Source organism: Rutidosis leptorrhynchoides, chromosome 1 (genome assembly GCF_046630445.1).
Source record: "Rutidosis leptorrhynchoides isolate AG116_Rl617_1_P2 chromosome 1, CSIRO_AGI_Rlap_v1, whole genome shotgun sequence".
Lineage (NCBI taxonomy): Eukaryota > Viridiplantae > Streptophyta > Magnoliopsida > Asterales > Asteraceae > Rutidosis > Rutidosis leptorrhynchoides.
Window position 1 is genome coordinate 209,266,553 of NC_092333.1, and position 27,658 is coordinate 209,294,210.

The 27,658-nt window shown below is 33.2% G+C and overlaps 2 protein-coding genes across 3 annotated transcripts; both read right to left on the minus strand.

The window, feature by feature from the left end:
- Positions 1 to 1,959: 1,959 nt before the first annotated feature.
- On the minus strand, positions 1,960 to 10,816 carry LOC139868028 (uncharacterized). 2 transcript variants are annotated; one of them, XM_071856367.1, is made up of 3 exons: positions 10,737 to 10,816; positions 3,320 to 3,759; positions 1,960 to 2,789 (listed from the first exon to the last, which is right to left on the minus strand). In XM_071856367.1, exon 3 carries the CDS (start codon positions 2,732 to 2,734, stop codon positions 2,105 to 2,107), a length of 630 nt encoding a protein of 209 aa, XP_071712468.1. In that variant the 5' UTR covers positions 2,735 to 2,789; positions 3,320 to 3,759; positions 10,737 to 10,816; the 3' UTR covers positions 1,960 to 2,104. The 2 variants fall into 2 exon arrangements, with proteins under 2 accessions (XP_071712468.1, XP_071712475.1); XM_071856374.1 differs by having other exon boundaries at positions 3,320 to 3,522; positions 10,737 to 10,805.
- A 1,994-nt stretch (positions 10,817 to 12,810) lies between these two features.
- LOC139868040 (DEAD-box ATP-dependent RNA helicase 11-like) lies at positions 12,811 to 17,735 on the minus strand. Its single transcript, XM_071856380.1, has 7 exons — positions 17,597 to 17,735; positions 16,503 to 17,347; positions 16,324 to 16,407; positions 14,729 to 14,971; positions 14,473 to 14,640; positions 14,242 to 14,355; positions 12,811 to 13,710 (listed from the first exon to the last, which is right to left on the minus strand). The coding sequence occupies exons 2-7, from the start codon at positions 17,211 to 17,213 to the stop codon at positions 13,183 to 13,185; spliced, it is 1,848 nt and encodes a 615-aa protein (XP_071712481.1). The 5' UTR covers positions 17,214 to 17,347; positions 17,597 to 17,735; the 3' UTR covers positions 12,811 to 13,182.
- Positions 17,736 to 27,658: the final 9,923 nt, after the last annotated feature.

The window sequence follows — 27,658 nt, forward strand, 5'->3', positions numbered from 1 at the left end:
GATCGCATGAGTTTTCAGTGTTTTTGCCATGCGATCGCATGGCCGCCTTTTCCGTTTTTTTTTTTTGCTAGTTCGTCGACATCAAATAGTGTTTACTGTAGCAAATAGTGCTTACTGTAGCAAATAGAGTTTATACAGTAGCAAATAGTGTTTACTGTAGCAATTCACTGTAGCAAAGTCGTTTTCACTGTATCACTGTAGCAAAATACGGTTTCACTGTAGCAAATAGTGTTTTACTGTAGCAAAGTCGTTTTTACAGTAGCAATTAGTGTTTTACTTGTACATCTTATAATATATATATATATATATATATATATATATATATATATATATATATATATATATATATATATATATATATATATATATATATATATATATATATATATATATGTATGTATATATATATATTAAATCATATAGAGAATGGGTTTAAATTAGTCGAAATTTTCCGGGTCATCACAAGTTGGGTTAAATAAATGATTTAAGTTGTAAACATTTGGTCTGCTGTGTTAAACAAGCAGGATGTATGGTTTTTTTTTTTTTTTTTTTTTTTTTTTTTAAACTTGACTTGGTTGGTAACAACAAAGTCAATGGTTGAGGTCCATACATGTATTTCGATTTATTATATGTGTAAATTGGAACATTTGCGTGTGTTATGTATGCATGAGTTCAAAATGGTGTTGATGATTTGTTAACTTTGTGTGTAACCAAGACGTTTGAATATTTTGGTTACAATTGTTAATGATAGTTGATTAGTTGACTTTGGATGTTGAATATATGTACACCTGATTGAAGAAAGCATGGTAAATTCGGTTAATACTTGATTATATTTTATTTGTTGTACATGTTCATATGTGTACTGTTTTCTGTTCATATAGTTTAAATTTTTTTTCCTTGGAAATGGTAGTTCAATTGTTAACATGTGTAGACAGAACGTGGCCGTATGTTGTAGTTTGAACAACAGTTAACTTGTTAACATCGGTTATTATGTTTTTTTATTAAAAACATTTGATATGAATAATTTTTTTTTTAAAGATGAAAAGGAATAGGATGTTAACAACAATCTAATTAGTTGTGGTTCATATCAGTGGTGGATTCGATTTGTATGAGCTATGGTAAATGTTAACATGTTTGGGCTGCGTATGTTCACATTGGGAGTATTCAGTTGTTAACTTGGTTTGTAAATAAATGAGTTAATTTGTTAACATTTGGTTAGTTACTATTACAAAAACCAGCGGGGTATTAATTTTTTTAATTTTCTTCACTTACTAGGTTGTTAACAAGAAGGTCAGTAGTTGAGGTGCATACTCGGGACTTTATGCAAGGAGCCTCTAGTCGCTTGGGAGGGATTACGGATGTGTTAAGTTTATTTTTCTGCTTTGGTTTGCATATGACTCGTTTTTTTTTTATGTATTCTGACTTCGGTTATTTTGATTTATGCACATGGTTTTTGCTTGAACAATTGTAGGAAATTTCTGTTTTAATGAAAGCTTTTGTAGTTGTGCAAATGGAAATATTAATTGTAATAATAAATGTAATTCGAACAATATTATATCACCCAGTTTTTTGGCAGCTGGTATTGATAAAATATGTAATTTGATTGCACTAATACCAGCCGTTTTAGGCTTTAAACTTTGATAACACTTCCAAGTACCCATCTATTGTAAGACTATGTATCGTCTCTAAATGATCTATGAAAGGTAAAGTGTAATGGGGTAAACATTATTAGTTCAAACTCAGTAATTGTTATGTTTGTACATGGAGAGCTTAATTGATGTTGATTTTGATACATGACATTTTATAGAATTCAATGTGGCGATAAGCAACACCTAAAAAACGTATGAAGTAAAACAATATAATATGATGGAAAAACTAAATAACTTATAAAATTGCTCCTGCTATCATAAGATTGATAACAACTTTAACGATGAACACTTATGAGCACTTATGGGTCTTGTAAACTGGAATATCTGTAGGTTGCAAGTTATTAAATAACAATGTGTGTTGTACTCAAAACTGGAACACTTGAGGAACACACTTGTATACAGAATAACATTATGAAATTATAAGCACAAATATATCCAACATTTATATTAATAGTTCACGTACGCTGCTTGCTTTTTAGTTTTTTTTTTTTAAATTTCATATTCTGCCCTTTCCGTTTCTGCTCTTGCAACTTCTGCTCTTTAAGCTTCATCGCTTGTATTTTATCACAGTTGCGCGAATCGTGTTTATCTTGAAGTTCGCCACATTTTTTGCACTCCCGAAATTTCCTTTTGCGTTTGTTAACATACTTTTCATCTTGACCAACCATCCGCTTTCGGCGTGATCCTTTGTTGTTTATGTTTGTGGGAGGCCTGGCTCTGATTTCATCAGGAATGGTCACATCAAGCAACACACATATCTCCTCTTCAGTGTTTTTCTCAGCAAATTGATTAGACGGCTGATTAGCATTTTCTACTAAAACCTCTTCCTTCTTCTTTTTAACAATTTCAGCAAATTCAGTTAACTGTTGCGGATTTTTTTCGAGTCTACTGACAATTACCTCCACATCTGAAATGACTTGCGAGCACAATTTTGAGGTTTCGTCGTTCATCATTTCAAATCTATGCCTTTTATCCAATAGATGTGTCGGTAGTATGTCCCTTCTCCCTCTTAATATATGTTTCTGGGATTTGCCTGATTCGGTTATTGTTGAAAACACAGAAAATATGACGACACAACCATCCATGGCGACCAAAGTGATTGCAGCTACATACAATGTTACCAACTTTGTTAAGAACAACCTGTATGGAAAACGAAATCATTATTATTTATGCTACTGATTTTACATCTTAAGTATATGGTGTTTTTTTTTTTTTTTTTTTTGGCAAAAAACATGAATTATATTAATAAAGATTTTTCACCAAATTTGTGATGAAAAAAGAAGTACATATAGAATCCACTTGGACTTACATAATCATTGCCCAAATGAATTTGTTTCAACTTACAGTCAAGCTAAAAGAAAAAAGGGCACCTGACCTTTACACTATTAAATGGCAGAAGCATACACCCAAAACCCATCCCAAATTGCACCTAGCCCACATTATAAAAAGAACCTAGGCTGCGTCTACCATAACTGAAATTGGCTACTCGAACAACTGTTCAACGCTTTGAGCCAAAGAAACACTATGAACTTTAAATACGAAGCTATGGGGGCCCAAACGAATAAGCTCCATTAAACACGAGATCATTCCATGTAAACTATATCGCCCAAAAGGTAGCCGACCCAACTAGGTTAATTAAAAAAAAATACTTGTTGAATGCTACATAATACCTGATGTCGGGAAACTACTTTAGTTTTCATGTTAACATTTTGAATCTCGTATACTTAACCAACATCATCCAACAATCTGTTACGTTGATGTTGGAGTTTCGTCTTGCACGTACATGATTTTTTTTAATTTCCTCTTCATCCTGCTGTGCAAAATTCACAGTGTTCATGTAGCTTCTGCACCTCTACACTCCGTTGAATTGAATCTACATTTGTTTTGCATACAAACAACCGATGAGATAACTCACCATTTGCTTTATGTTTAGCCGTGTACTTTCTAACAGAGAAACCAGCTTTTTCAGCATAACTCTTATACATAACTAATGCTTCTCCAAGTGAATTGAACATTGTTCCTACAACGGGTTTGTGAATTGGTTGAACTTCGGGTATGAAATATCTGCTACCATTTAGAGTATAGAATGGAACACTAAAACTAGATGCACCTATTAACATAAGAGTGAAAACATAAATGGTATGTGAAATAAATATGAAACAATAAAATTTAAAACACAAACAAATATCAAACGATATTTTTACTGCTTATTAATTTGAAATGTATGATAATATGTCAATATCAAATTCATAAACAAGAACACAACAGTGAGAATGTTAGAGTAACAGTGTAACGACCCGCCAAAATCGCTATTGACGGCGCCGTCAACTTAGGTCCCGTTACGTGGTCATAGTCCCTAAATGAGACACGTTTGACCAAAAATTATGTCGCATTCATTGAAAACGTGTAGGACTTGCAAAGTTTAGTTTACCAAACGGTTCGACAACAAGTTTGAGTTTACAAAAGTTGTAAAGTGTAAATGAAATAACTTGCGACATAATATAAGTTGAAAATTCACGAATGCTATCAATAGCGCATGTATGTATGCTTTAAGTTTGAATCCAAGGGTGCTATCACTAGCGTATGCATGTATGCTTGACCCCAAGCAAGTAATCAAAGTATGCGGAAGCATGTATCGAATAGCCAAGTATGAACATGAGAAACATATAGAAAACTGTCAACGCAAAAACGTTGGTGAAATCATAGGTGTATTTGTAAACGTATGTTTTTGAACCACAATGTGAAAAGAATAACAAGTTCTTGTTCCGCAAGACGCTTCCTTAAGTTTGCTATATGGAATGTAGAATGAACTGAACTTAATTGAGTTGGGGGTTCGAAACGGTAAGTAACGGGTCCAATACGCTCCAAGATTTCAAAAGGATCAATATACCGCGGTTTTAGCTTTCCACGTTCCTCGAAATGGATTACACCTTTCCAAGGTGCGACTTTTAACATTACGCGGTTAACCGCTTGGAATTCGAGAGGTTTACGTATAACATCGGCATAGTTCATTCGACGACTACGGGTCGTTTTGGGTCTTTCTTGAATGTGAATAAATTTTCTCGATCGTTCATGAAAAATCTCGGGCTCGGTGAATTGATTATCATTTACTTGGTTCGACAAAGGAGGACGACGTTTCCGGTCATATAAAACTTCAAAAGGTGTGACGTTAAGACTCGAATGAATACTATCGTAGTAAGAGATATCGGCTAAGGATAAAAATACAGGTTCGTATTATGTTCTCCAAGGTTTGAATCGTACGTTTGCTTGATCCGTCGGTTTATGGATGATACGCGGTACTCATGTTTAAACGTGTTCCCAAGGCTTCTTGTAAATCTAGAAGTGGAACGAGTATCTCGATTCGAAATAAATGACAATGGCACACCGTGTTGGAATAGAATTCCCATAATACATAGTTGTACAAGTTTTTCCCATCTTGTCGGTTTCTGAAAACGTTTGTTGGATCAAGTTTCTTATCGGTTTCTGAAAAACGTTCATTAGGACTATTCACCCTCGTAGCGAATACTAGTATAATGTGAAGAGTCTCTCTCTCCATTGAGAGATTGTATGATAAGATCTCCTTATACGGAAGTATGAGCGAAATGATAGTAGGAGTTTCCGCCTCAATGTGAGCACATCAAGCATTTTGTACTTCGTCGATAAAACCGTGCGAAGCGAGATAGTACGCGTAGTTATATATGTTTTGGAGTTGAGTAGTAGTTGGCCGTTTATCGGAAGCATAAGGATGATAAGTTAATGAAGAAAGAGGTATCCTTGGATTGTGTGTTATCTTGGGTCCGGTAATATCAGACGGTAACAGTGAAATAACGGAGTTATGTAACGTTGTACGTGGTGATGAGAAAGTTGATCGAGCCCATAACCAGGTATCCAAATTTCTTCAGGCAAAATAACGAATTTCAGTCTCTTTGATTTCGAGTCGAGAGAGGAGGTCTTTCAGGTGTTCACTTAGAAATATTTTCATATTTGAGTTCCATTTGCGCTGCACGAATTTGACTAGTAAGGTTGGTGTGGATAATCACGTTTAAAGTTCGGACACGGAGAGGTTTAATTTCTTCCTTTCGGCTCAAGGCATCGGCTACAACATTTGCCTTGCCCGGATGGTAACGAAGTTCACAATCATAATCATTCAACGTTTCAGTCCACCGTCGTTGTCTCGCGTTGAGTCGTTTTTGATCGAAAATGTGTTGAAGGCTTTTGTGGTCGGTGAAAGCAGTACTTTTGGTCCCATAAGGATAGTGTCTCCACAGTTTAGGCGCAAGGACAACGGCTCCAAGTTCGAGATCGTGTGTCGTGTAGCTTTGTTCGTAAATTTCCAATCGTCGAGAAACGTAAGCGATAACCTTCTTTCGTTGTATGAACACACACCCAAAACCTTGTTTGGAGGCGTTACAAAATATACGATAAAATCATCATTGCCTTCGGGAAGAGATAAGATAAGAATGGTGGTCAACTTCCTCTTTAAGATTTGAAATGACGACTCTTGTTCGGCGAACCAAACGAATTTCTTTCCTTGTGAGTTAACGAGGTTTATGGACGTGCAACCAAGAGAAATCTTCGACGAATCTACGATAATAACCGGCGAGTCCTAAAAATTGACGAATATGAATAGGAGTAGTGGGGGTTTCCCAATTACTTATGGCTTCGATTTTCGCGGGATCGACTGAAATACTTTGACCACTAACATCGTCGTCTAAAAATTGGACTTCGTTTAACCAAGATTCACACTTGGATAATTTGGCATTGAGTTGTTCTTTTCTCAAGAGTTCGAGCATAGGGCGAAGATGTTGTTCGTGTTCTTGTCACATTTGGAGTAGATTAAGATGTCGCCTATGAATATGATAACGTTTTTGTCTAGATAAGGCTTGCATACGCGATTCATAAGATCCATGAATATGGTCGGGGCATTAGTTAAACTGAACGACACTACAATAAATTCATAACTACCGTGGCGAGTTCGAAAAACAGTTTTGGAGACAACTTCTCCCTTAACCCTCAATTGATGATAAACGGAACGGAGATCGATTTTGGAATACACATGGGATCCTTGTAATTGATCAAGAGGTCGTCGGTACGGGGAAAAGGATATCGGTTCTTGACCGACAATTTTTTTAGTTCACGATAATCGATGCACATTCTTAGGGAACCATTTTTCTTCTTAACGAATAGGATTGGAGCTCCCTATGGTGGATGGCTAGGTCGGATATAACCACGGTCAAGTAGTTCTGGGAGTTGACTTTGTAATTCTTGCATTTCGGATGGAGTGAGTCTATACGGTGCACGTGCTACATGTGCGGCTCCTGGTATAAGATCGATTTGGAGTTCAACGGCCTATGAGGTGGAAGTTTCGGTAGTCCCTTAGAGAGAACATCAGAAAAGTCACTGACAATCGGTATGTCTTCGATACGCTTTTCATCGGTCTCGACTTTCTTAACGTTAGCTAGAATTGTAAAACAACCTATACGAAGGTATTTTTCAACGTTGAGGCACGAAATGAGGTTGAGCCCGGTGCAACCCTTTTTGCTACAACGATCAAGGGTTCACCGTCCTCGATGGGGATACGAATGGTTTTTGAGATCACAGGAAATGTTGGATTTTGTCTTGGTTAACCAATCCATACCAATTATTACCTCGAAGTTTTCTAGGTCTGGAGGTATTAAATAGATTTTGAATTCTTTACTCACCATCATTTTGAGCCATTGGGACTTTGGTATGACTTATCGTAATATAACTACGTCGATCAAGTGTCGTTATATTTCGTTAGTTCATACCTCCATTCCAACACCTCTCCATATGGTTAAGTTTGTGTAATCGTGAAGATTACGAATGAACAAGGTGTAACGACATCTTTAACAAGACTCGTATTTAATCGAAAGAGTTTGTGCAATCTCTGAAAATGTATTTCCCGCGGGGAAATGTATAACTGATTGTTCGCGTCAAACGTTCAAAGTCGATTAGTGGTATCCTTAGGTATAAAGAGAGTAACGAATCATGGTAACGAGTAGTACACAACAGTAGTGATAGGTAGTGATGACGATACTCATCAATAGTAGTGGTAGTAGTAAAGAATATTGATATATAGTGAAGAGCACTAGTGAAACATCAGTAGTGAGTAGTGAGTAGTGACCGCAATGGTTGTGAAAGTTTTACCACACTTGTGGATAGGAAGCCGGGACGGTGGTGAATAAGATGGGAAAACAGAATTTCCAAACTAGTGTAGCGAATGAAGTTGCGTGATCCTTACGCGTATAGATCTTGAATTTACGTGTTTTACCAGAAAACGGCAGAATACGGTTTCGCATGAGAATTAGGTACGATTAAGAAGTTCACCTTAGGAAGTTTTAAGTATTAATGCACAAGTAGTCAAGTAAGCGCTATCTATAGCAAATGTATGTCAGAATGCAATAGCTAACTATCGGGTTGTAGTCTAGACTCACTAATGCGTCTTAACGACTCTGTCAGACACATTAATGCATATTCTAGATCCCTACAACCAACGCTCTGATACCAATTGTAACGACCCGCCAAAATTGCTATTGACGGCGCCGTCAACTTAGGTCCCGTTACGTGGTCATAGTCCCTAAATGAGACACGTTTGACCAAAAATTATGTCGCATTCATTGGAAACGTGTAGGACTTGCAAAGTTTAGTTTACCAAACGGTTCGACAACAAGTTTGAGTTTACAAAAGTTGTAAAGTGTAAATGAAATAACTTGCGACATAATATAAGTTGAAAATTCACGAATGCTATCAATAGCGCATGTATGTATGCTTTAAGTTTGAATCCAAGGGTGCTATCACTAGCGTATGCATGTATGCTTGACCCCAAGCAAGTAATCAAAGTATGCGGAAGCATGTATCGAATAGCCAAGTATGAACCTGAGAAACATATAGAAAACTGTCATCGCAAAAACGTTGGTGAAATCATAGGTGTATTTGTAAACGTATGTTTTTGAACCACAAGATTTAGTATAAAGTGATTATCAAAGCGTATACATCCCAAAAGATATTGTCTGTATCACGAGCACCCAATTACCAAAGCTTAACTGAATCTTACCTCTGCATAATAGTGTTAGAACCTACACTATATACCGAAAATATGTTTCATCCGTCCGGATGAGGGTTCGTCAAACCCGTATGGCCACACAACATAAGTTCTCGCTTACACTCTACAAGTGTAACTAATGATAATTGGACTTGAGGATTTTTGTTCTAACTCGTATGTATCTTTGCTTTCGTATTTGTGTTCAAAGTATAAAAGTATAAACCGTATATGTTTCTCATCCCATGTTTTAAAAGTATAAAAGTTGTTGAAAAGATGGGACTATGATCTCTCCGTAGTTGCATGCCAAAGTACTTGAAATTAAACGTTGTGCAAGTGAAAGTTGCTTAGCCTTGACCTAAACAAATAAGTCGTATCAATTACCCGTTACGACACAAGGTCGGGCGAAATGTGTTCAATTAGTCCTATGGCTCGTTACGACTCGATTAATATAGCATGTGAATCACGTTGTCAAGTTCCATGCAAGAATCAAGTATAAAAGCATGTTAGAACGATTGCATAAGTATTTGGTTAAGTTTGACAAAAAAGTCAAACTTGGTCAAAGTCAAAGTCAAGTCAACGGGGTCGGGTCGGTTATCCGACAATTTTTCTTCAATTAGTAATCATATATAAATATGTTGGCCAAGTTTCACGTAAATCGGATGTGCGTAGCATAGTTAGAATTAAACTAAAATTTACAAAGTTGGACAGCCGTTTGCAGTTCATCTGGACGGCGTCCAGAATGGTTGGACGGCGTCCAGTAGTGAAGGAGTGGTCGGCGTCCAAATGAACTACAGATTTCTGATGCTGAAAATTTGACAAGTCTCGAACCAAACTCATTTCAAACACAACTTATGAACCGAAAACACTCAAAATACGCATCTTATATCGTTAGAAAAGTATTTTGACAAGGAATACAACTAAGCACATATCATCAATCAAGTTCATCATTTACAGCAACAAAATCCTCGTCGAATGATCGTTAAAAGTTCATTATCAAAGTTTCAAGTTCGTAAAACGCATTTCATGATTCGGGAACTTATTACACACATATAATATGGCGTTTCGTAGGTAATTACGCATAGAATACAATTAAACACTTACCAACAACATTGTAAAGCATTTAATGCATCAAAAGTTCGTTTTAAAATCTATCAAACCCTAACCAAGAATCACAAAATCGATAATCGTGTTAATGTAAGGTTTTCATGTCATCCAACATACCAAATCGAAGCATATGAAGTAACTAACACTTTGAACACACAAACATTAACATCTAAACACATTTCATCATCCAAAATCAGAGAGTTAATTAACCCATTTCAAGTGTTCATGCTAGTTACACCAAATAACAAGATCGAGCATACAAACTACATTTTCATGTTAGACTTAAGCCATAGACACTAACTAACACATTTATTAGTCAAGAACATCAAGAACAAGAAATCTAGTGTTTTTAGAAAGTTACCCAAACGAGATGAGATTAGTATCAAGTTGTAGAGGAAGACGCAAGGATTCCAAAAGTACAATTCGTTTTGTTGCTAGCTTCCTAGATCGAATTTGGATGATGGTTCTTTGTTTGAAGAAATGAGAGAAAAATGGAAGTAAGAAAGATGAGATAAGAGAAAAATGAGAGGTGAGTCGTGGGAGGTGGTGACTAGTTGACCCAATTTGACCAAGTGACAAGATTAGTCCCTCAAGTTTGTAGTCGGGTGCGGGAGTTAACCGAACGAATTATTTTAAACACGCGAGAGTAAACGGAAGATGTTATAATCCAATAACGGGAATGTTAAGAACGTTAGTTAACGAAAGGTACGAATATAGATGACGAAAGATTATTTTAAAAAAAAAGGACGGGCGCTAAAATGAGTTAACGGAAAAAGTCGGGTTGTTATAAACAGAAACTATTTTATTAAAATATCGAATAATTCAGAACATAATACAATAAATTCGATAAGAGCCAACAATATCAGACAAAAACTAATTGAACATTTTTTTACAAATACGAATAATTCGAAACCAATTACCTTCAATTCGATTAGGACTCAGAAATTCATGAACAAGATTCGATGCTTCCAAATCAAGTGAGTCAAAAACGCCTGCTTCGCGTCCTTCTTCAACTATATTTTCGCGACTTTCAGATTGCAATTGAACCACGTTATCCATTTCTTATTACTTAGTAATACAAAATAATAATGATAATTACCAATTGATAATTTAATCGATGGATGATGAGATGTTACAGAAGGAATTTGGTGAACTTTGATTATGATACGGAGGTTAATGGCGCCGCTAATCATCTTGAATAACTGCAACCATACAATTGAGTTTGGTAACCGCTGAATGTATTTCAACTAGAAAAAGGAGGCGGCGCGATGCCGCGGGCCTTTGGGTTAAAGTAGCGTATTATGGTGTATTGAATATAATCCGAGGTATTGAGCCTTTTTTTTAAGTGCCCGTTTCGCGTATAGTTAGTCCCGTTGTGTTCGTAAGATTTTTTTGAGTTGAATGGTGGGCTCGGAAAAATTTAACTCGCACCGAGCGAGAAGATAGGGCACGCTAAAAATTCGGGTGGTATTAGTTTTTTTATTTTAATAAAATTGTATATTTACATGTTTTACTCCTAAAAAAATGTGAATTTTAAGGGTCATTGTGTAAATTGGGGCAAAGATGAGGGATCAAATAAAGTGTGAACACAAACTAAAAACTATATTCCAAAATAATTGAAACTACACAAAATTTGGTGACTATTAGTATATAGGGTTAATAATAATAATTAATAATAATTACTACTTTAATTCATTTTATTGAGAGGGTTGTTACCCCTTATCTTAAGTTAAGAGCAAAGTTTAATTTTATTTTTTGTGTATATATGCTCAGAGTCACACATATACCGTTTCGCGTATAGTTAGTCCCGTTGTGTTCGTAAGATTTTTTTGAGTTGAATGGTGGGCTCGGAAAAATTTAACTCGCACCGAGCGAAAAGATAGGGCCCGCTAAAAATTCGGGTGGAATTAGTTTTTTTATTTTAATAAAATTGTATATTTACATTTTTTACCCCTAAAAAAATGTGAATTTTAGGAGTCATTGTGTAAATTGGGGCAAAGATGAGGGATCAAATAAAGTGTGAACACAAACTAAAAACTACATCCCAAAATAATTGAAACTACACAAAATTTTGGTGGGTATTAGTATATAGGGTTAATAATTACTACTTTAATTCATTTTATTGAGAGGGTTTGTTACCCCTTATCTTAAGTTAAGAGCAAAGTTTAATTTTATTTTTTGTGTGTATATATGCTCAGAGTCACACATATACCGTTTCGCGTATAGTTAGTCCCGTTGTGTTCGTAAGATTTTTTTGAGTTAAATGGTGGGCGCGGAAAAATTTAACTCGCAACGAGCGAGAAGATAGGGCCCGCTAAAAATTCGGGTGGGATTAGTTTTTTTAGTTTAATAAAATTGTATATTTACACTTTTTACCCCTAAGAAAATGTGAATTTTTAGGGGTCATTGTGTAAATTGGAGCGAAGATGAGGGATCAAATAAAGTGTGAACACCAACTAAAAGCTACATCTCAAAATAATTGAAGCTACACAAAATTTGGTGGCTATTAGTATGTAGGGTTAATAATTAATTAATTTGAATTTTGCTCTGAACAATAAACACGAAAATATTATTTAATGTGTAATTTACATTTTTACCCTCCTGTATTTTGGTTCTTCCAGTTCTTCCTTTTTTCTTGGTTCTCAATTAAACTTTTATCATATATATATATATATATATATATATATATATATATATATATATATATATATATATATATATATATATATATATATATGTCATTAAGAAAATTAGTCATGTATATTTTCATTGTACATTTAAATAACCACCTATTTTCATGGAAAAAACTACCATTTAACTTTTAAATTAACAACTCTTTTTGCATTAAAAATTTTCTTAATGACAACTTAAGGGTTGTCACTGACAACAAAATGCATAAGTTTAATCCTCAACATTCATCCCTTCAGCCAACAACCATTAAATACTACACTAGCATTACAACACAATGAATAGCTCCTTTTCATATACAATCTTTCAAAACTAAAATCCTGAAAATTTTAATCAACAAAAGCAACAAATAAACAAACACACTTTCATTCAACCATACACCAAAGCCCCGCAGAAAAACACCAAGGGAAAAACCCGCAATGGCGAAATGATCTACTGACCCTCAATTCGGGTTGCAGAGTTAAACATTTATCGTATACATATCCGACCCAAAAATATACCAAATTTCACAACCCCTTTAACCACCAAACAAACAGGACCACGGAAAATAACCAAGGGATTAGTTAACACTCAACCCTACTACTCTGTTAGTAGACGTAAAAACTAACCCAAATTACCCACAAAGGATAATAAACAAATCCACAAAAAAAAGTAGTTCTACTTTAAACAGATTGTAACTCAGTCCCACGCACTAGCAACTCCGGGACCATAACCGCCACCACCGCCATATCCGCCAGGGGCTCCATATCCGCCACCATACCCGCCAGGTGGTCCATAAGCATTATTCATATTTCCACCACCATAATAATCTCCACCACCACCCCTGTTATAACTATTGTCTCGCCGGAAATCACGGCCACCAAAACGACCGCCGCCGCCACGGCGGTTCTTGCCTCCGCCGTAAGAAGCTCGAGCAGCGTAACGAGCAAGCCAAGCTGGGACTTCTTGATTAGCCTCTTGCATGAGATCTGATAACGGTCTAGCCATTGAGGAGTTGTTTTCATTAAAAAAGGCAGTGGCTAAACCCGATTTTCCAGCACGGCCAGTTCGTCCGATACGGTGAACATAGTCGTCAATGTCGTTTGGAAGGTCAAAGTTGACCACGTGAGCCACGTGAGGAATATCGAGACCACGTGCAGCTACATCGGTTGCAACCAGGATTGGCGTGTTCCCACTTTTGAATGATCTTAAAGCCTGCTCACGTTCCTGCAAATGTTTCAATAAAATCAAAGTTATGTTCAGGTGCATTACCACATGATAACGGATGTGTGAGTCTGTAATATGGAGTATGTTGTCTTATCAAGTTTCAGTGTTCGGATATAAGAAAATTAAAAATGTCCTTTTGGTCAATATTTAACACTCAAACTGTAGGTTCCATTAAATTACCTCCGAAATTCACAAACCGTTATCCGAAACCTTTCTATATACAAACCCAACAGGGTCGTTAACTTAACTGGCACACAATAGCAATTAGTGCACCATAAACATATACACTCACACATTTGGCTATGGTAAGTGTATATGTTTATTTACACTTATTAATATTGTGTGCAAGGTATTTTAATACCTATTGGCAATGTAAAATTATATAGATGCACAATGTAAAATTATATAGCCTGTTTGAATACATGTATATGCACAATGTAAAATTATATAGCCGGATTTTGCCCACACATGTAGATGCACAATGTAAAATTATATAGCCTGTTTGAATAGATACAGTAATAAGTAAGATACCTGTTGTGTTCTGTCACCATGAATGGTAGTGGCAGGGAAGCCATTCATACTTAACCAATATTCGAGTGAATCAGCTCCCTTTTTTGTCTCCACAAACACCAATGTAAGAGCTTGCTGGATTAAATACAATCAAAAAACAAGTCATAAAATAAAAACAAAATAACATCTGAAAGACATGGCCAACATTGTTGAAACTCATATATAGATCCAATAATTTAACACACTATGTACCTTGCCATGAGCACCATTGGCTCTTTGTGCATGAAGAAGATCCATTAAATGGCTTCTCTTATCACTTTCTTGTACATACTCAACTCTCTGTACAATCAAATCAGTACTTGAACCAACTCTTCCCACAGCCAGAAATATATAATTTGCAAGAAAATCAGACGCCAATCTCTGCATACATACAGAACAACACCATTATACATATTCTAAATATTCACACTTGCATTATTGTTAAAACTTTGAAATATAAGAAACAAACCTGTATTTCTTTTGGGAATGTTGCACTGAATAACATTGTTTGTCTCACACCTGGTGGGGGCATGTCCATTTGTTGTACAATCTTTCTTATTTGTGGTTCAAAACCCATATCGAGCATACGGTCTGCTTCATCTAAAGCTAAATACTTGATGAGTTGTAAAGACACTCGTGCCCTTTCGAGAAGATCTACTAACCGCCCAGGAGTAGCAACAAGAATGTCAACTCCTCTTTCTAGCTCTCGAAGCTGACAGAATACAACTTATTACATTACTTAATAACTTCATAAATATTAACAACTAAATATATACAAGTTATAAATAACTAAACGTGCTGCATGATGGGACCCGTGTAGAGCATTCAGAAACATATAATCCAATCAAGAATATATGATAACATTCAGTATAGGCTATGGTCACTCTAAAAGGTTTTCTGTAGAATATATTTTTAAAATATGTCAGATTTTTTCCCCTTCTCTCCAGCTTAAAAAGCCAAAGAAATAAAAAGTCCATGATATATTATTTTTCAATCATACAGATATAAATTAATATATATACATTTTCATTTCATTCTTCTCCTCCCGTTTCGCGTCATTTCTTTTCTACTCAAAATATGGTATACAGCAACAGTTTCAACAGTTATGTGTTTGTTACTCTATGTTCTAAAGTTACACACGTACTTAAAATGGAAAAAGAGTTGCACATTAACATTTTTACCACTGTGTAAGCTAGGCTGACTTACACCAACGATAGTGTCACTAATACAGTTTTTGAAGTCTTATTTTTCAAGTTTAGGAGAAAAAACTAGGTTAAACTTCCCAACTGCCCCTTTCGTTTCTCTAGTAGAATACTCAGTTTCACAAAAGTTATAACTTCTTTCATTTCTATTAAAATCTTCACTTTTTCTCTCCAATTTATCGAGGTGGCAACTTCAACCCATTAATAAATGATTAGGTTGTATTGGAGGTGTTTTATCTCATAAACATGCCAATAAATTAAAGTATTAGCTAGAAAAAGGGTTCAAATGAGTTAAAGGTGAACCAACGTCAATTGTTATTTCATACACAACCTGATAATAATTCAAAGATTGCAGACATAATGTTTTTGTAATCAAGATTCTCGCATCAATCGTTCATATTTTTTATATTAAGAGAAAGTGTTTGCAAGACAACCCAACCAGCGGGTTTAGACCCATATAGAAATGACCCAATCTAATCCAACCCCGTTTTGATCCAATACCAACCATTCATTTAGTCACCTTACTTAAAACACATAAAAGAGAACCGACTACCGTGTAACATGTAAAATGAGCAAATGAATCAGCACAAACGTACTAACATCCAACTATGTGATCATGAATGTATCATAAGTATGGTTTCTAGTGTTCAATGACCGTCTTACATATCAAACTAACTTACTTTTTCCAATTATATTATCTTCTTAAGCGAAACACTACATCACAATTCCCAAAAACAGAGCTCTTGTACAATTTATTTTACACATTAAGATAAGTACACAAAATACAAACATGTCAAGTAATATAAGAACAAATATCATACACACACATATACACATATGTAAATTAGAAAGATCAACACACCTGTTGGTTTATTGGGGCACCACCATAAGCAACGACCACCTTCACTCCAGTTTGATACGCGAATTTCCTAGCTTCTTCATGAATCTACAAATCATAATAACAAAACTAATAAACCCTTCAAAAACACTATAAAACAATAACATGATTCAAGATAACTACAAAACACCATGAAAACTCACTTGACACGATAACTCTCTCGTAGGTGATAAAATCAGAGCAAGTGGACACGCAGTACGAGGCATACGTGGTGCTCTTTGACCAAACTGACCTGTCATTATTCCACTAATAATAGGAAAACAAAACGCAGCTGTTTTTCCCGACCCTGTTTGTGCACACGCCATTAAATCCCGACCACCTAAAGATATCGGTATCGCATGCCGCTGAACAGGCGTAGGTTTCACATACTTACACCTCCTAATATTCAAATTTAGAGCTTCACCTAAATCAATCTCAGCAAACGTATTCACAGGCGGTGGAACATTATCACCGCTCGTTTCAACAGGTATATCTTCATATGCATCAAAGTTAATCCCCGTGTTTTCCTGTTCAACAAACTCTTGTTCAGTAACATCTTCTTCCCCAAATGGATTAACCTCACGGTCCCGCCCCCGGTCCCGGTCCCACCCACCACTTCGATTATTCCAACCGCCGCCACGTCCACCGCTAGTGTACCCCGCCCTAAAGTCGTTCCTAGGAGCAGACCAACGATTAGCCCCACCGACAGGCGTGAGACCAGTATTAGCGATAGTTGCAGAAGGTGCAGAATCTGAACTAGTTGGCCTGTTACGTAAATGTGGTGGTACGTATGTAGGTCTACTCGGTGCACCACCGTATGAACCAGCAGCCGTGTTCTCAGCTGCAGCGACTGAATCAGCCCATGAAATTGGCATACTCAAACAAAAAACCCTAATTCTTATATCCTACCCCTCAATTCTTCCTTAATTTCGCCCAAATCAATTTATTATTTCTTTAAACAAACAAGTTTTTTCGATCTTAACTTCCAAGCTTTCGTCAATATAAAAACCTGATCAAAATACATGAAATGTAAATTCAACGTTTCACATATAGAACACGATCAATACAAATGCTAAACGTAGATTAACGATATCGAGACGAAAAAATGTATCATAAGTTGGATACATGTTTATAGGGTTAAGATAATTAGAACGATTATCAAGTTAACATGATAAACAAATAGAAATAGATACGCACAAACATATATATGTATATATGTGTATATATGGATATAGAACACGGAAAAAAATAAACTTACAAGACGATTGATTATACGGATAACGCGAATTTGTAATGTTCAAAGTAAGAAACCCTAATTTGATTTGAAAGAATGATGAAGGCGATACGAAAAGTTAAAGATATCTATCTCCGTGTCTCTCTCTATCAACCAACTTTCAATATTTCTCTATCTAAATCTAAAATCGCAGATATTTATTTAGTTGTTTCTTTACAGAAAAAGTTTTTAATTATAAATCTTTTAATCTTTTAATAAAGTTTAATTCTAACTTTAAAATTTATTTATTTTTTTCAATTTAATTTTAGTTCTTTTTTTAACTATTATTAACTTCTAATTTTTTTAACCTTTTATATTAACTAGTTATCAAACCGTCGCTTCGCGCCGGAGGTTCGATTTTCAATGTATTTTATTGTGTTTAGTTTGTAAAATTATTTCGTGGCTAACGATCATGTCGTTGAAGCGCAACTCGAGTCGAACTAAAAGGTATAACCTGTCAAAGATTTAAATGTTATTTTACATCTATGCGTTTCGCTATGGAATTGTCGACTTTTAAAAATTTAACGCAAAATCAACGTGTATGAAAAGTACCTCAAATATTTATCCTTTTTTAAAAAGCGTCCGTTTTGCCTATAGTTAGTGACATTATGTTCCTAAAATTATTTCGAGTTTAACGATGTTGTCGGAAAAATTTAACTCGTTGCGAGCGAGAAGATATGACCCGTTGAATATTTGGGTGGAGTTTAGTTAAGATTTTTTATGAAAATAATTATTTGACACTTTACCCCCTGTTTGGGGGGTCGGTTTTATTTTTTGAACAAAGTTTGGGGCTTTATTTGGGAAAAGGATGGAAGGAAAAAAAATTGAAAGGAAGAAAATGCCCCTGGTTACTATTCACCATTTTTGTCTAATAGTTAATATAGTAATTTCGGTTGCTTCAAAGGACATTAAAAAAAAGTAATCTCATTGGAGCATGCCGCTTTATGGAGGGATCGTGCGAGACTTCTTGTTAGAGATCTAGTTTCAAAGTTGAAGTGGAACTGTTTTTTTTTTTTTTAGATTGGATTATATTTATGGTGGCTCGTGATTTCGTAGCTATCGGGTTTTACTGATTTTCGGTGTTACAACGACCTTCGACGTTGTCTCGTTGATACGGTGTTTGGTCGAAAATGGATTAGGTGCTTTTGGTTTTCCAGTATTAGCTATTGGTTGTTTTAGCTGACATTGTTAACCTTTTACCCACAATGTTGGTGGTTAGGTTTTGTTTGTAGCCATTATTTGGGATTTGTTTTGAAGCTAGTATATGTTCTCGTTCATTCATTTTACACCTTGATGATGTCTGTATCCGTTTTTATTATAATTTTTTCGCAAACAAAAGAAATGGTATAATTGGGAGATGGGTGACGTCCCTAGAATGTTTAAAGATCGTGATGAATATCTACTACAATTTGGTCTCACTAATACCTAATCGATATCGAACAAAAATTGTTTTTAGGCCCAATTTCATACTTTCTTTATAGTCCATCCATCATGTTGTTTTAAATTAATTGTTCATGTCACAAGTAGATAAAAATAATAAGTTAAAGTTCTTATGTATCTTCGGTGTAGAAACGTATAAAATAAAAAGATATATCTAGAAAATTAAGGAAACACTGTAAGTTAATTTAAATTATACTATATTTTTTTTCTTAAACTACGTATTTTTTCTTAAAATGATAAAATTAGAACGGACAAAATATTTTTTTAAATAGTTCACGAACAAAAAACACACAATTTAAGAAATGTTATTATTATAATGTACTTTTTATTCGCTACATTTTTACCGTTTACTTTTCACCTACTCTTTTGTTTAACCTGCATAAAGTAATGGTATAAATGAACATTACCTTATTATTCTTATTTGCTTATAGTCATAAGTGTACTATTAATTTAAGACATCTCGGAAAAGAAAGCTACACTATTATATTGAGAGGAGAGGATATCAAAGTATTATGTAAAGTTTGTAATCGCGCAACTTTTTAAAAGTATCGGACCGATACTATCGGTGGCAATGGTGATGACTTATAAAAGGATGAAGATAGTCGTTGTAGTGTTTTAGTTAAAAACTTTTTATCAAAATAGTGGACTTAATTATAAACATGTCAAAAAATGTGTACTAACATAGTCAAACTTAATGGGTGATGATATTTCCAAACACCTTTTTGACAGATCCACAAATCTTTTACCACTATTACCTAAAATGCCCTATATATAATTTCTCACCTCATCTAATTATTTTACACATTCAAGGCTATTTTAGGAATTGAAGTAAAAAAAATTGTGGATCTATCAAAATGATGTTTGGAAGTATCATTTCCCAAAATGATATCGAACTGTTAGGTAGAGTAGGTGGTTTGAAAATCAGAAAATGTACAAAGGCATCTTATGCAAAGCATCGAAGAAGTTGGAAAGTTTAAAAAAAGTCTTAATTGTATAAAGTGTAAGATAACTCATGGTTCATAAAGCTTAGTACAACATAAAAAACTTGTAAAGGGAAAAGTTGTACCGAAGATTAACACTAAGAAAGTATCAAAGGCCAAAATTATTCAAATGAGAATCATATTCTCTCCAATACATCACAATTCATGGTACAAAGCAAAAGGATAGTTAATGGCTAACAATGAAAACAAGAACATAATGTTTTGTATCAAGTAAGTTTTTGTGATTGTTGAATGATAAAACTCTATCAATTATTATTCATTATCGAAGCAGTATTTATAGAGTATATATCAATATTCTATTGGTAAATTCTTAATGGACCGAGTCACGATGCAATCGGGCTGGACCAATACTAATCCTCTAATACCCCCCGCAGTCTGAACGGCAAAATCGCGAAAGTTCTAACTGGAAGAAAAAAACTAAATATGAAATACATATACATAAATAAATAAAAATATAAATATTTTTTTTCTTATTGACGCATTAAAGAGACTGATATTCACTAATAGAGTTGCATATTTCTTGAGGGCTTCTCCTTTTCCGTAGCGTTTTTTTCTAACAATGATGATTATAGCAACGGATTACATACATATTGTGACAACCCGGAAATTTCCGACCAAATTTAAACTTTAATCTTTATATACTTCCGACACGATAAGCAAAGTTTGTTAAGTTCAATCTCAAGAATTTTAAACTGTGTTCATACATTCATTTAACCTCGACCAAATTCCGACGATTCACGAACCATTATATATAAATGGATATGATTGGGCAGGATCAATGGGGAAGTAACCAATCGGGGGGAAGCAAAAAAAAAATTCGTTTTTTTGGAATTTTTTTTCCGGCATCAAGATCACACGAAAATATGAACATTTAGAAGAGACACTTCGTGATGAATGTTATTATTTAGGCGGAAAAACGATCGACAAAAATAACATTCAAGATAATATTGTTCGTGAAGAATATGAACGTTTTTTTTTTCATGTTTTGTGAAGTAAAATTTAGCCCGATTTAGAGTTTAGGGTTTAGGGTTTAGGGTTTAGGGTTTAGGGTTTGGTGTTTTGGGTTTATTCCATAAACCCAAAACACCAAACCCTAAACCCTAAACTCTAAACTCTAAACCGTTCTTGTTAAAAACTCAATCTAAATCTTAAATCTAAACCCTAAATCTAAACCCTAAATCTAAACCCTAAACCCTAAATTTCTAAACCCTAATATCTAAACCCTAATATCTAAACCCCAATTGCTAAAACCTCAACATACGCTCGAAAAACACGATAATTGTTATATATTACTTCTTCGAGCGTTTTCCCGCCAAAATAAAAATATTTATCACAAAGTGTCTCTACTAAATGTTCATATTTTCATCTCATCTATAATGTTCGTGAACAAAGTTTTTTCAAAAAAACGGAAAAAAAAAAAGTTTTTGCTTCCCCCCGCTTCCCCCCGATTGGTTACTTCCCTCTTGATCCTACCACTATATATATATATATATATATATATATATATATATATATATATATATATATATATATATATATATATATATATATATATATATTATAACTTGAGAGTGTTAACAAAGTATTAAATGTATAATACTTTACATGAACGTATATGTTTCAATATGTTTATCAATGGGATTAGAAAATAATGTCAAATGATTGATTTATCAGATACATTGTATGATTATGAGTCTTTGTTGTGAGGTCCATGTTGATTTGAGAAATCGTTCATTTTTAACGGTATTCGGAATAATTGGTAAAGTGATTTACATGTAAGAACAAAAATGTCAATTAACGGAAACTAGACAAAAGTTAGTGGAAGACTAAATTACATAATAATCAATTGACTTAGTTTCAATTGTACGGAAACGCTTTTCGATATAATAGAACTTGATTATTTAAAATGTCTTTGATTAATTAACGTAAGTTAGAATATTAGTTGTTATATATATATATATATATATATATATATATATATATATATATATATATATATATATATATATATATATATATATATATAACTTGCAACGTGTATTTAAAACGTGTTTATGTATATTTGATTGTAACAATCACTTAGTGATTCAATTGATATTTGAATATGTCAATTAGTACGTTAAGAAATTAAATAAACGCTAGTACATAGATGAACTATTCTTAGTAAAGTTTTAAAATGAAAACGTTATATGATATTATAAATCCTAATATGTAAACGATCTTAAATTATACTTGGAAATATAATTAGTATTTGAAAAACTAAATATCATATTATTAAATAAATATTTCTAATATATATAGACTTATATTTCTAATTGAATATATATATATATATATATATATATATATATATATATATTCCAAATAATAAATATAACTTCTATATAAAGCGTTTCGATTTAAGTGATATTGTTTATATATTATTAAATATATTTTAATAAAACAACGAGAAGTCAATTTATAAAAACAAATGACCAAAACACTCAAATGTATAAGTTACACTTTCTGTAATATTGTTTATCAATGATTTTAGTCCATATTTTGACAAGGGTACGAGTTACGTAACGTAAAGTGCAAGTTTTCTAAGCGTACGAAATTTCGTTTGAAAAACCAGAACTGGGACATAAGTCGAGCGTTAATGTACAAATTTTTGGAACCAAAATTTCAAGTCATCCATGCTCATAAATATAATATAATATATATATATATATATATATATATATATATATATATATATATATATATATATATATATATATATATATAATTATATAAATTAATTAAATATATATGAAATAATTATAAACGAGTGTCGGCAGCTTTTATTGGAGGATTGTGAGCTGGTACCATAGGTCATGCGATCGTATGACCTTTCCTCATCAACCCCATGCGATCGCATGGGGGCCTGGTGCAGCCAACATCCTATAAATTGAACGATTTGTGATTCAGTTTTCAATCTATATCTCTCTCACGATATCTACATATATATTTATATTATTTATATTATTATTATTATTAAGATTATTATTATTATTATTAATCTTAATATTATTATTAGTAGTATTAATGTTAGTATTAATATTAATATTTATACATAAAATACTACGACGAGGTTCTGCTCGCATGATTTTAAAATGGGTTTTTCGAGATGGATAGAGCTAAGGAAATTATGGGTTATAGCTATGGAGGTTATGGCTATAGTCGGGGGTATGCTCGCGAGGTCAACTTAGTATTTATCATCTCCGTTGCGTCTACGTACCTTTCCTGCAATATTGAATCACAATATTGATACGTGAGCACTCATAACTTAACTTTTATATATTATTAGTGTATCCCTGACTAGTGCTCGAGTATATAGGATTATGCATGCTTGTACGTTTGATATTGTCGTTAGATAGGTTATGTTGAATCCTGAATTAGATACACATGCTACTGAGATAAGGTATATGATATGCATGTCGTTGGAAAGCTAGCGAAAAATTAAGAACTTTTTATTTAGAATTCGTGTGATTTCGATGAACAGATTAAAAGATATAGTCAACTTAATTATTGTTAATTTTAGTATATTTATTGTTAAAATGATTATTATTACTATCGTCGTTAAAATTATTATCTAATAATTATTATTATTATTATTATCAATATCATTATCGTTATAAGTTTTATTATTAAAAATTATCATTTTTATTAGTATTACTACCGTTATTATCATTAAGATTATTATTAACATTATCATTATTATTATTACTATTATCATTATTATTATTATTATTATCATTAAAATAGTTATTAGTATTATCATAAATATTTTTATAATATTTATTAATATTAATATTATCTACTAATATTATCATTATTATGAATGAGTTATAAAATAGGACTAAAAGCTATTAATCAAATCGATTAGGAAGACATTGATTTAGATAAAAATATCATTTTCATTATTTTTATCATTATTCTTATTATTAAAAGTATTATTATTATTAAAACTATCATTTTACTAAAATCATCATTTTTAATAGAAATATTATTGTTATTATAAGATATCATTATTATTATCATTTTAGTATTATTATTAATTATCATTTTTAATAGAATTATTATCTTTATAAAATATTATTATTATCACTGTTAATATTAAAAAGTATCATTATTATTATCATGAATAGAATTATCATTTATTATAATTAATATCATAGTTATTAAATATAAACATTGTTATAATAATAATAATTATTATTTTAATACAACTTTTAGTTATTATTCTCAATATTATTTATTCAAATAAATATGGAATACAAAGATATTTTTACTACGCGTAATATAGTTACATTAATAATACCTATCACTATAGTTTTACGATATTAATTGAACTCCATAAATTATATTACTTAAGATATATAAAAGTATATTTTTAGCATATATAAATTTTAATATAAATTTTAAAATAAATTCTTATTTATAAATGACTTGTATTATTTTTACTTTAATAAAATCTGATAAATATATTTAAATATATAAAACGACTATTTAAGTTATATAATAAACATGAATAAGATTTTGTAAATCATCTTGGGTCAAATTGACTTTTGTTGACTTTTGCATATCGATCTCGAGCATTAGGATTGTGATACACTATGACTCGACCTTAATTGTTAGACAGACATTGACCATTATATAAATACATATACTTAATATAGATTTGTGAATCCGAGGCCAACCACTTGTTCAATGCCATCATATGCATAATTACTACGAAATACAGTATTGTGAGTTTCATTTGCTCCCTTTTTAAATGCTTTTGCAATATATATTTTTGGGACTGAGAATACATGCGCTGTTTTTATAAATGTTTTACGAAATAGACACAAGTAATTGAAACTACATTATATGGTTGAATTATCGAAATCGAAAATGCCCCTTTTTAGTCTGGTAATCTAAGAATTAGGGAACAGACACCCTAATTGACGTGAATCCTAAAGATAGATCTATCGGGATCAACAAGCCCCATCCATGTCGCGGATGCTTTAGTACTTCGAATTTATCATGTCCGAAGGATGTCCCGGAATGATGGGGATATTCTATATGCATCTTGTTAAGGTCGATTACCAGGTGTTCACCATATGAATGATTTTTATCTCTATGAAGTGCGAAATGCCTGAAATGAGTTGATGTTTATGAGAAATGGAAATGGAAATCTTGTGGTCTATTATATTATTGGAAATAATTATTTATGATAAACTAATGAACTCACCAAACTTTTGGTTGACACTTTGAAGCATGTTTATTCTCAGGTATTAAAGAAATCTTTCGCTGTGCATTAGCTCATTTTAAGGATATTACTTGGAGTCATTCATGGCATATTTCGAAAGACGTTGCATTCGAGTCGTTGAGTTGATCAAGATTATTATTAAGTCAATTATAGTTGGATGTTTTATGAAATGGTATGCATGTCGTCAATTTTCAATGTAAAGAAAGTTTGTCTTTTAAAAACGAATGCAATGTTTGTAAAATGTATCATATAGAGGTCAAATACCTCGCGATGTAATCAACTATTGTGAATTGTTTATAATGTATATGAACGGGTCCTTTCAGTTGGTATCAGAGCGGTGGTTTTAGCGAACCAGGTCTTGCATTAGTGTGTCTAATGGATAGTTATTAAGATACATTAGTGAGTCTGAACTTCGACCATGTCTGCATGTCAAAAATTTTGCTTATCATTTTGTGTCAAAAATTTCCTGCTTATCATTCTTAGTCTAGACACATCTTATTGCATTGATTGCATGAATAGTGTATAGACAAAATTCATATCTTAGCGTATCTGCTAATTCATATCTTAGCGTATCTGTTACTGTAAACTTTGGTTGACATATTCCGTAAATTCCTCCGTAATCTACGAAATCTTTTGCTCTATATATATAGATATTCTGTGTGATTAGAATACCATCCGATAGCTGGAAAATCATTTCATATTGAAAAATCCTTTATTCAATCGTACGAAATGGAATTTGTCGTTAGTTCAAGTCTCTTGGATTCCGAAATGGAATCTCACTCGAACTCCGAAAGCAGTGTGACCGGAATGGATCAATCAATTAGCCATCATCTATTCTGGATGAATTGGGGATGAGTTCGTAGCCTACTTAATCATTGGAGACAAGAGAAAGGAGATCCCTTTCATCCACCACATTGCCCTCTTGACAATGAACCTGAAGCACTTACCGTCGAACCTATTCGAGACACCATTTTCTCTCTCATTTCCAGAGTATCTCATCACGATTATATACTATCTCACATTCTAGATCTTATTCAGCCACTCGTCCGAACCGATAATCACCCGGTGTAATAGAAGAAGTCAACGAGCTTCGCGCTCGGGTAGTGGCTTTGGAGAATACGATGCAAAGGTTACAAGCACCAGCAATAGCACCGGCAGCAACAGTACCATTACCACCATCAACAACAACATCCACATTCCATACTTCAACATCACAAACTGCGCCACGAACATCAACGCCAGATACACCAAGGAGTACCAACAACAATAACCGATGAAGTATTAATTCATAACTTCATTGGAGAAGCATTCTATGACGAGTATGTAGTCTCTAAAGTCTTAGAGATTATCTATTATAGCACTAACCATAAATCAAATGAATGAACCAAAATGATAAGAGGAAGAATAGAAATCCTGACAAGAATGGTGCGTGATTTACAAGCTAGACTTGTTTTATCAACAGCATCAACAGTACCGTTAGCATCACCAGCACCGTTAGTACCGTCAGCATCATCAGCACTAGCAGCACCTATAACATCACAAGCTCCGACAGTTCAAGGACCACCGTGGACATCATTATAAATCAACAACAAGTATGTCATATCAACGAGTTACGAAGTATTAACTCATTTACACTGAAGGATTTATATGTATATCTTATATATATAAATTTTTAAGCCATAATAAATTTTTCCGTACTAAGCTATTATGTGTGAATCCTAACTACTCGGTTAATTCATATTACTAATATGCAATAATGTACGTCCTTCGTCCGCAACTTAACCATCGATAACTACAATCTCTGTCTCAATTCAATAAATTCCAATTCATAATAAATCAAGTGTATTATTCAAATATATGTTTGATTTTACACTTTCATCATCGATGTACTCGAAACTTTTCAAATAACATCATTCGTACCTTGCGAAGTTCACAAGAATTTCACGAAAACCAACATCATGCATCAACAAATAATGAAGTATTGATTCATAATTTCAATAGCATTGAAGAAATACTTATGTAATTTCTAAAGTTTTAGGGATTACTCAATTCTAGTTTCAACCGTAAATCAAATGAGTTTAATTTAATATTAACTCATTAAATCTATGTTACATCTGAAGAACTATACACATGTATATTTCCATAAAGACTGTAATAAAATTATTTTGTACAAAATATTAATTGTAATTTTTTTTAACGGGTAGGTAATACCCAAGAGATATATAAATTCACAATTAATATGTTACATTCTTCGAATCTGATTCAGCAAATCATCCATTATACTCCCTACTTTCACAACAATATACATTCTTTTATAGAAATTAAAACAACCAT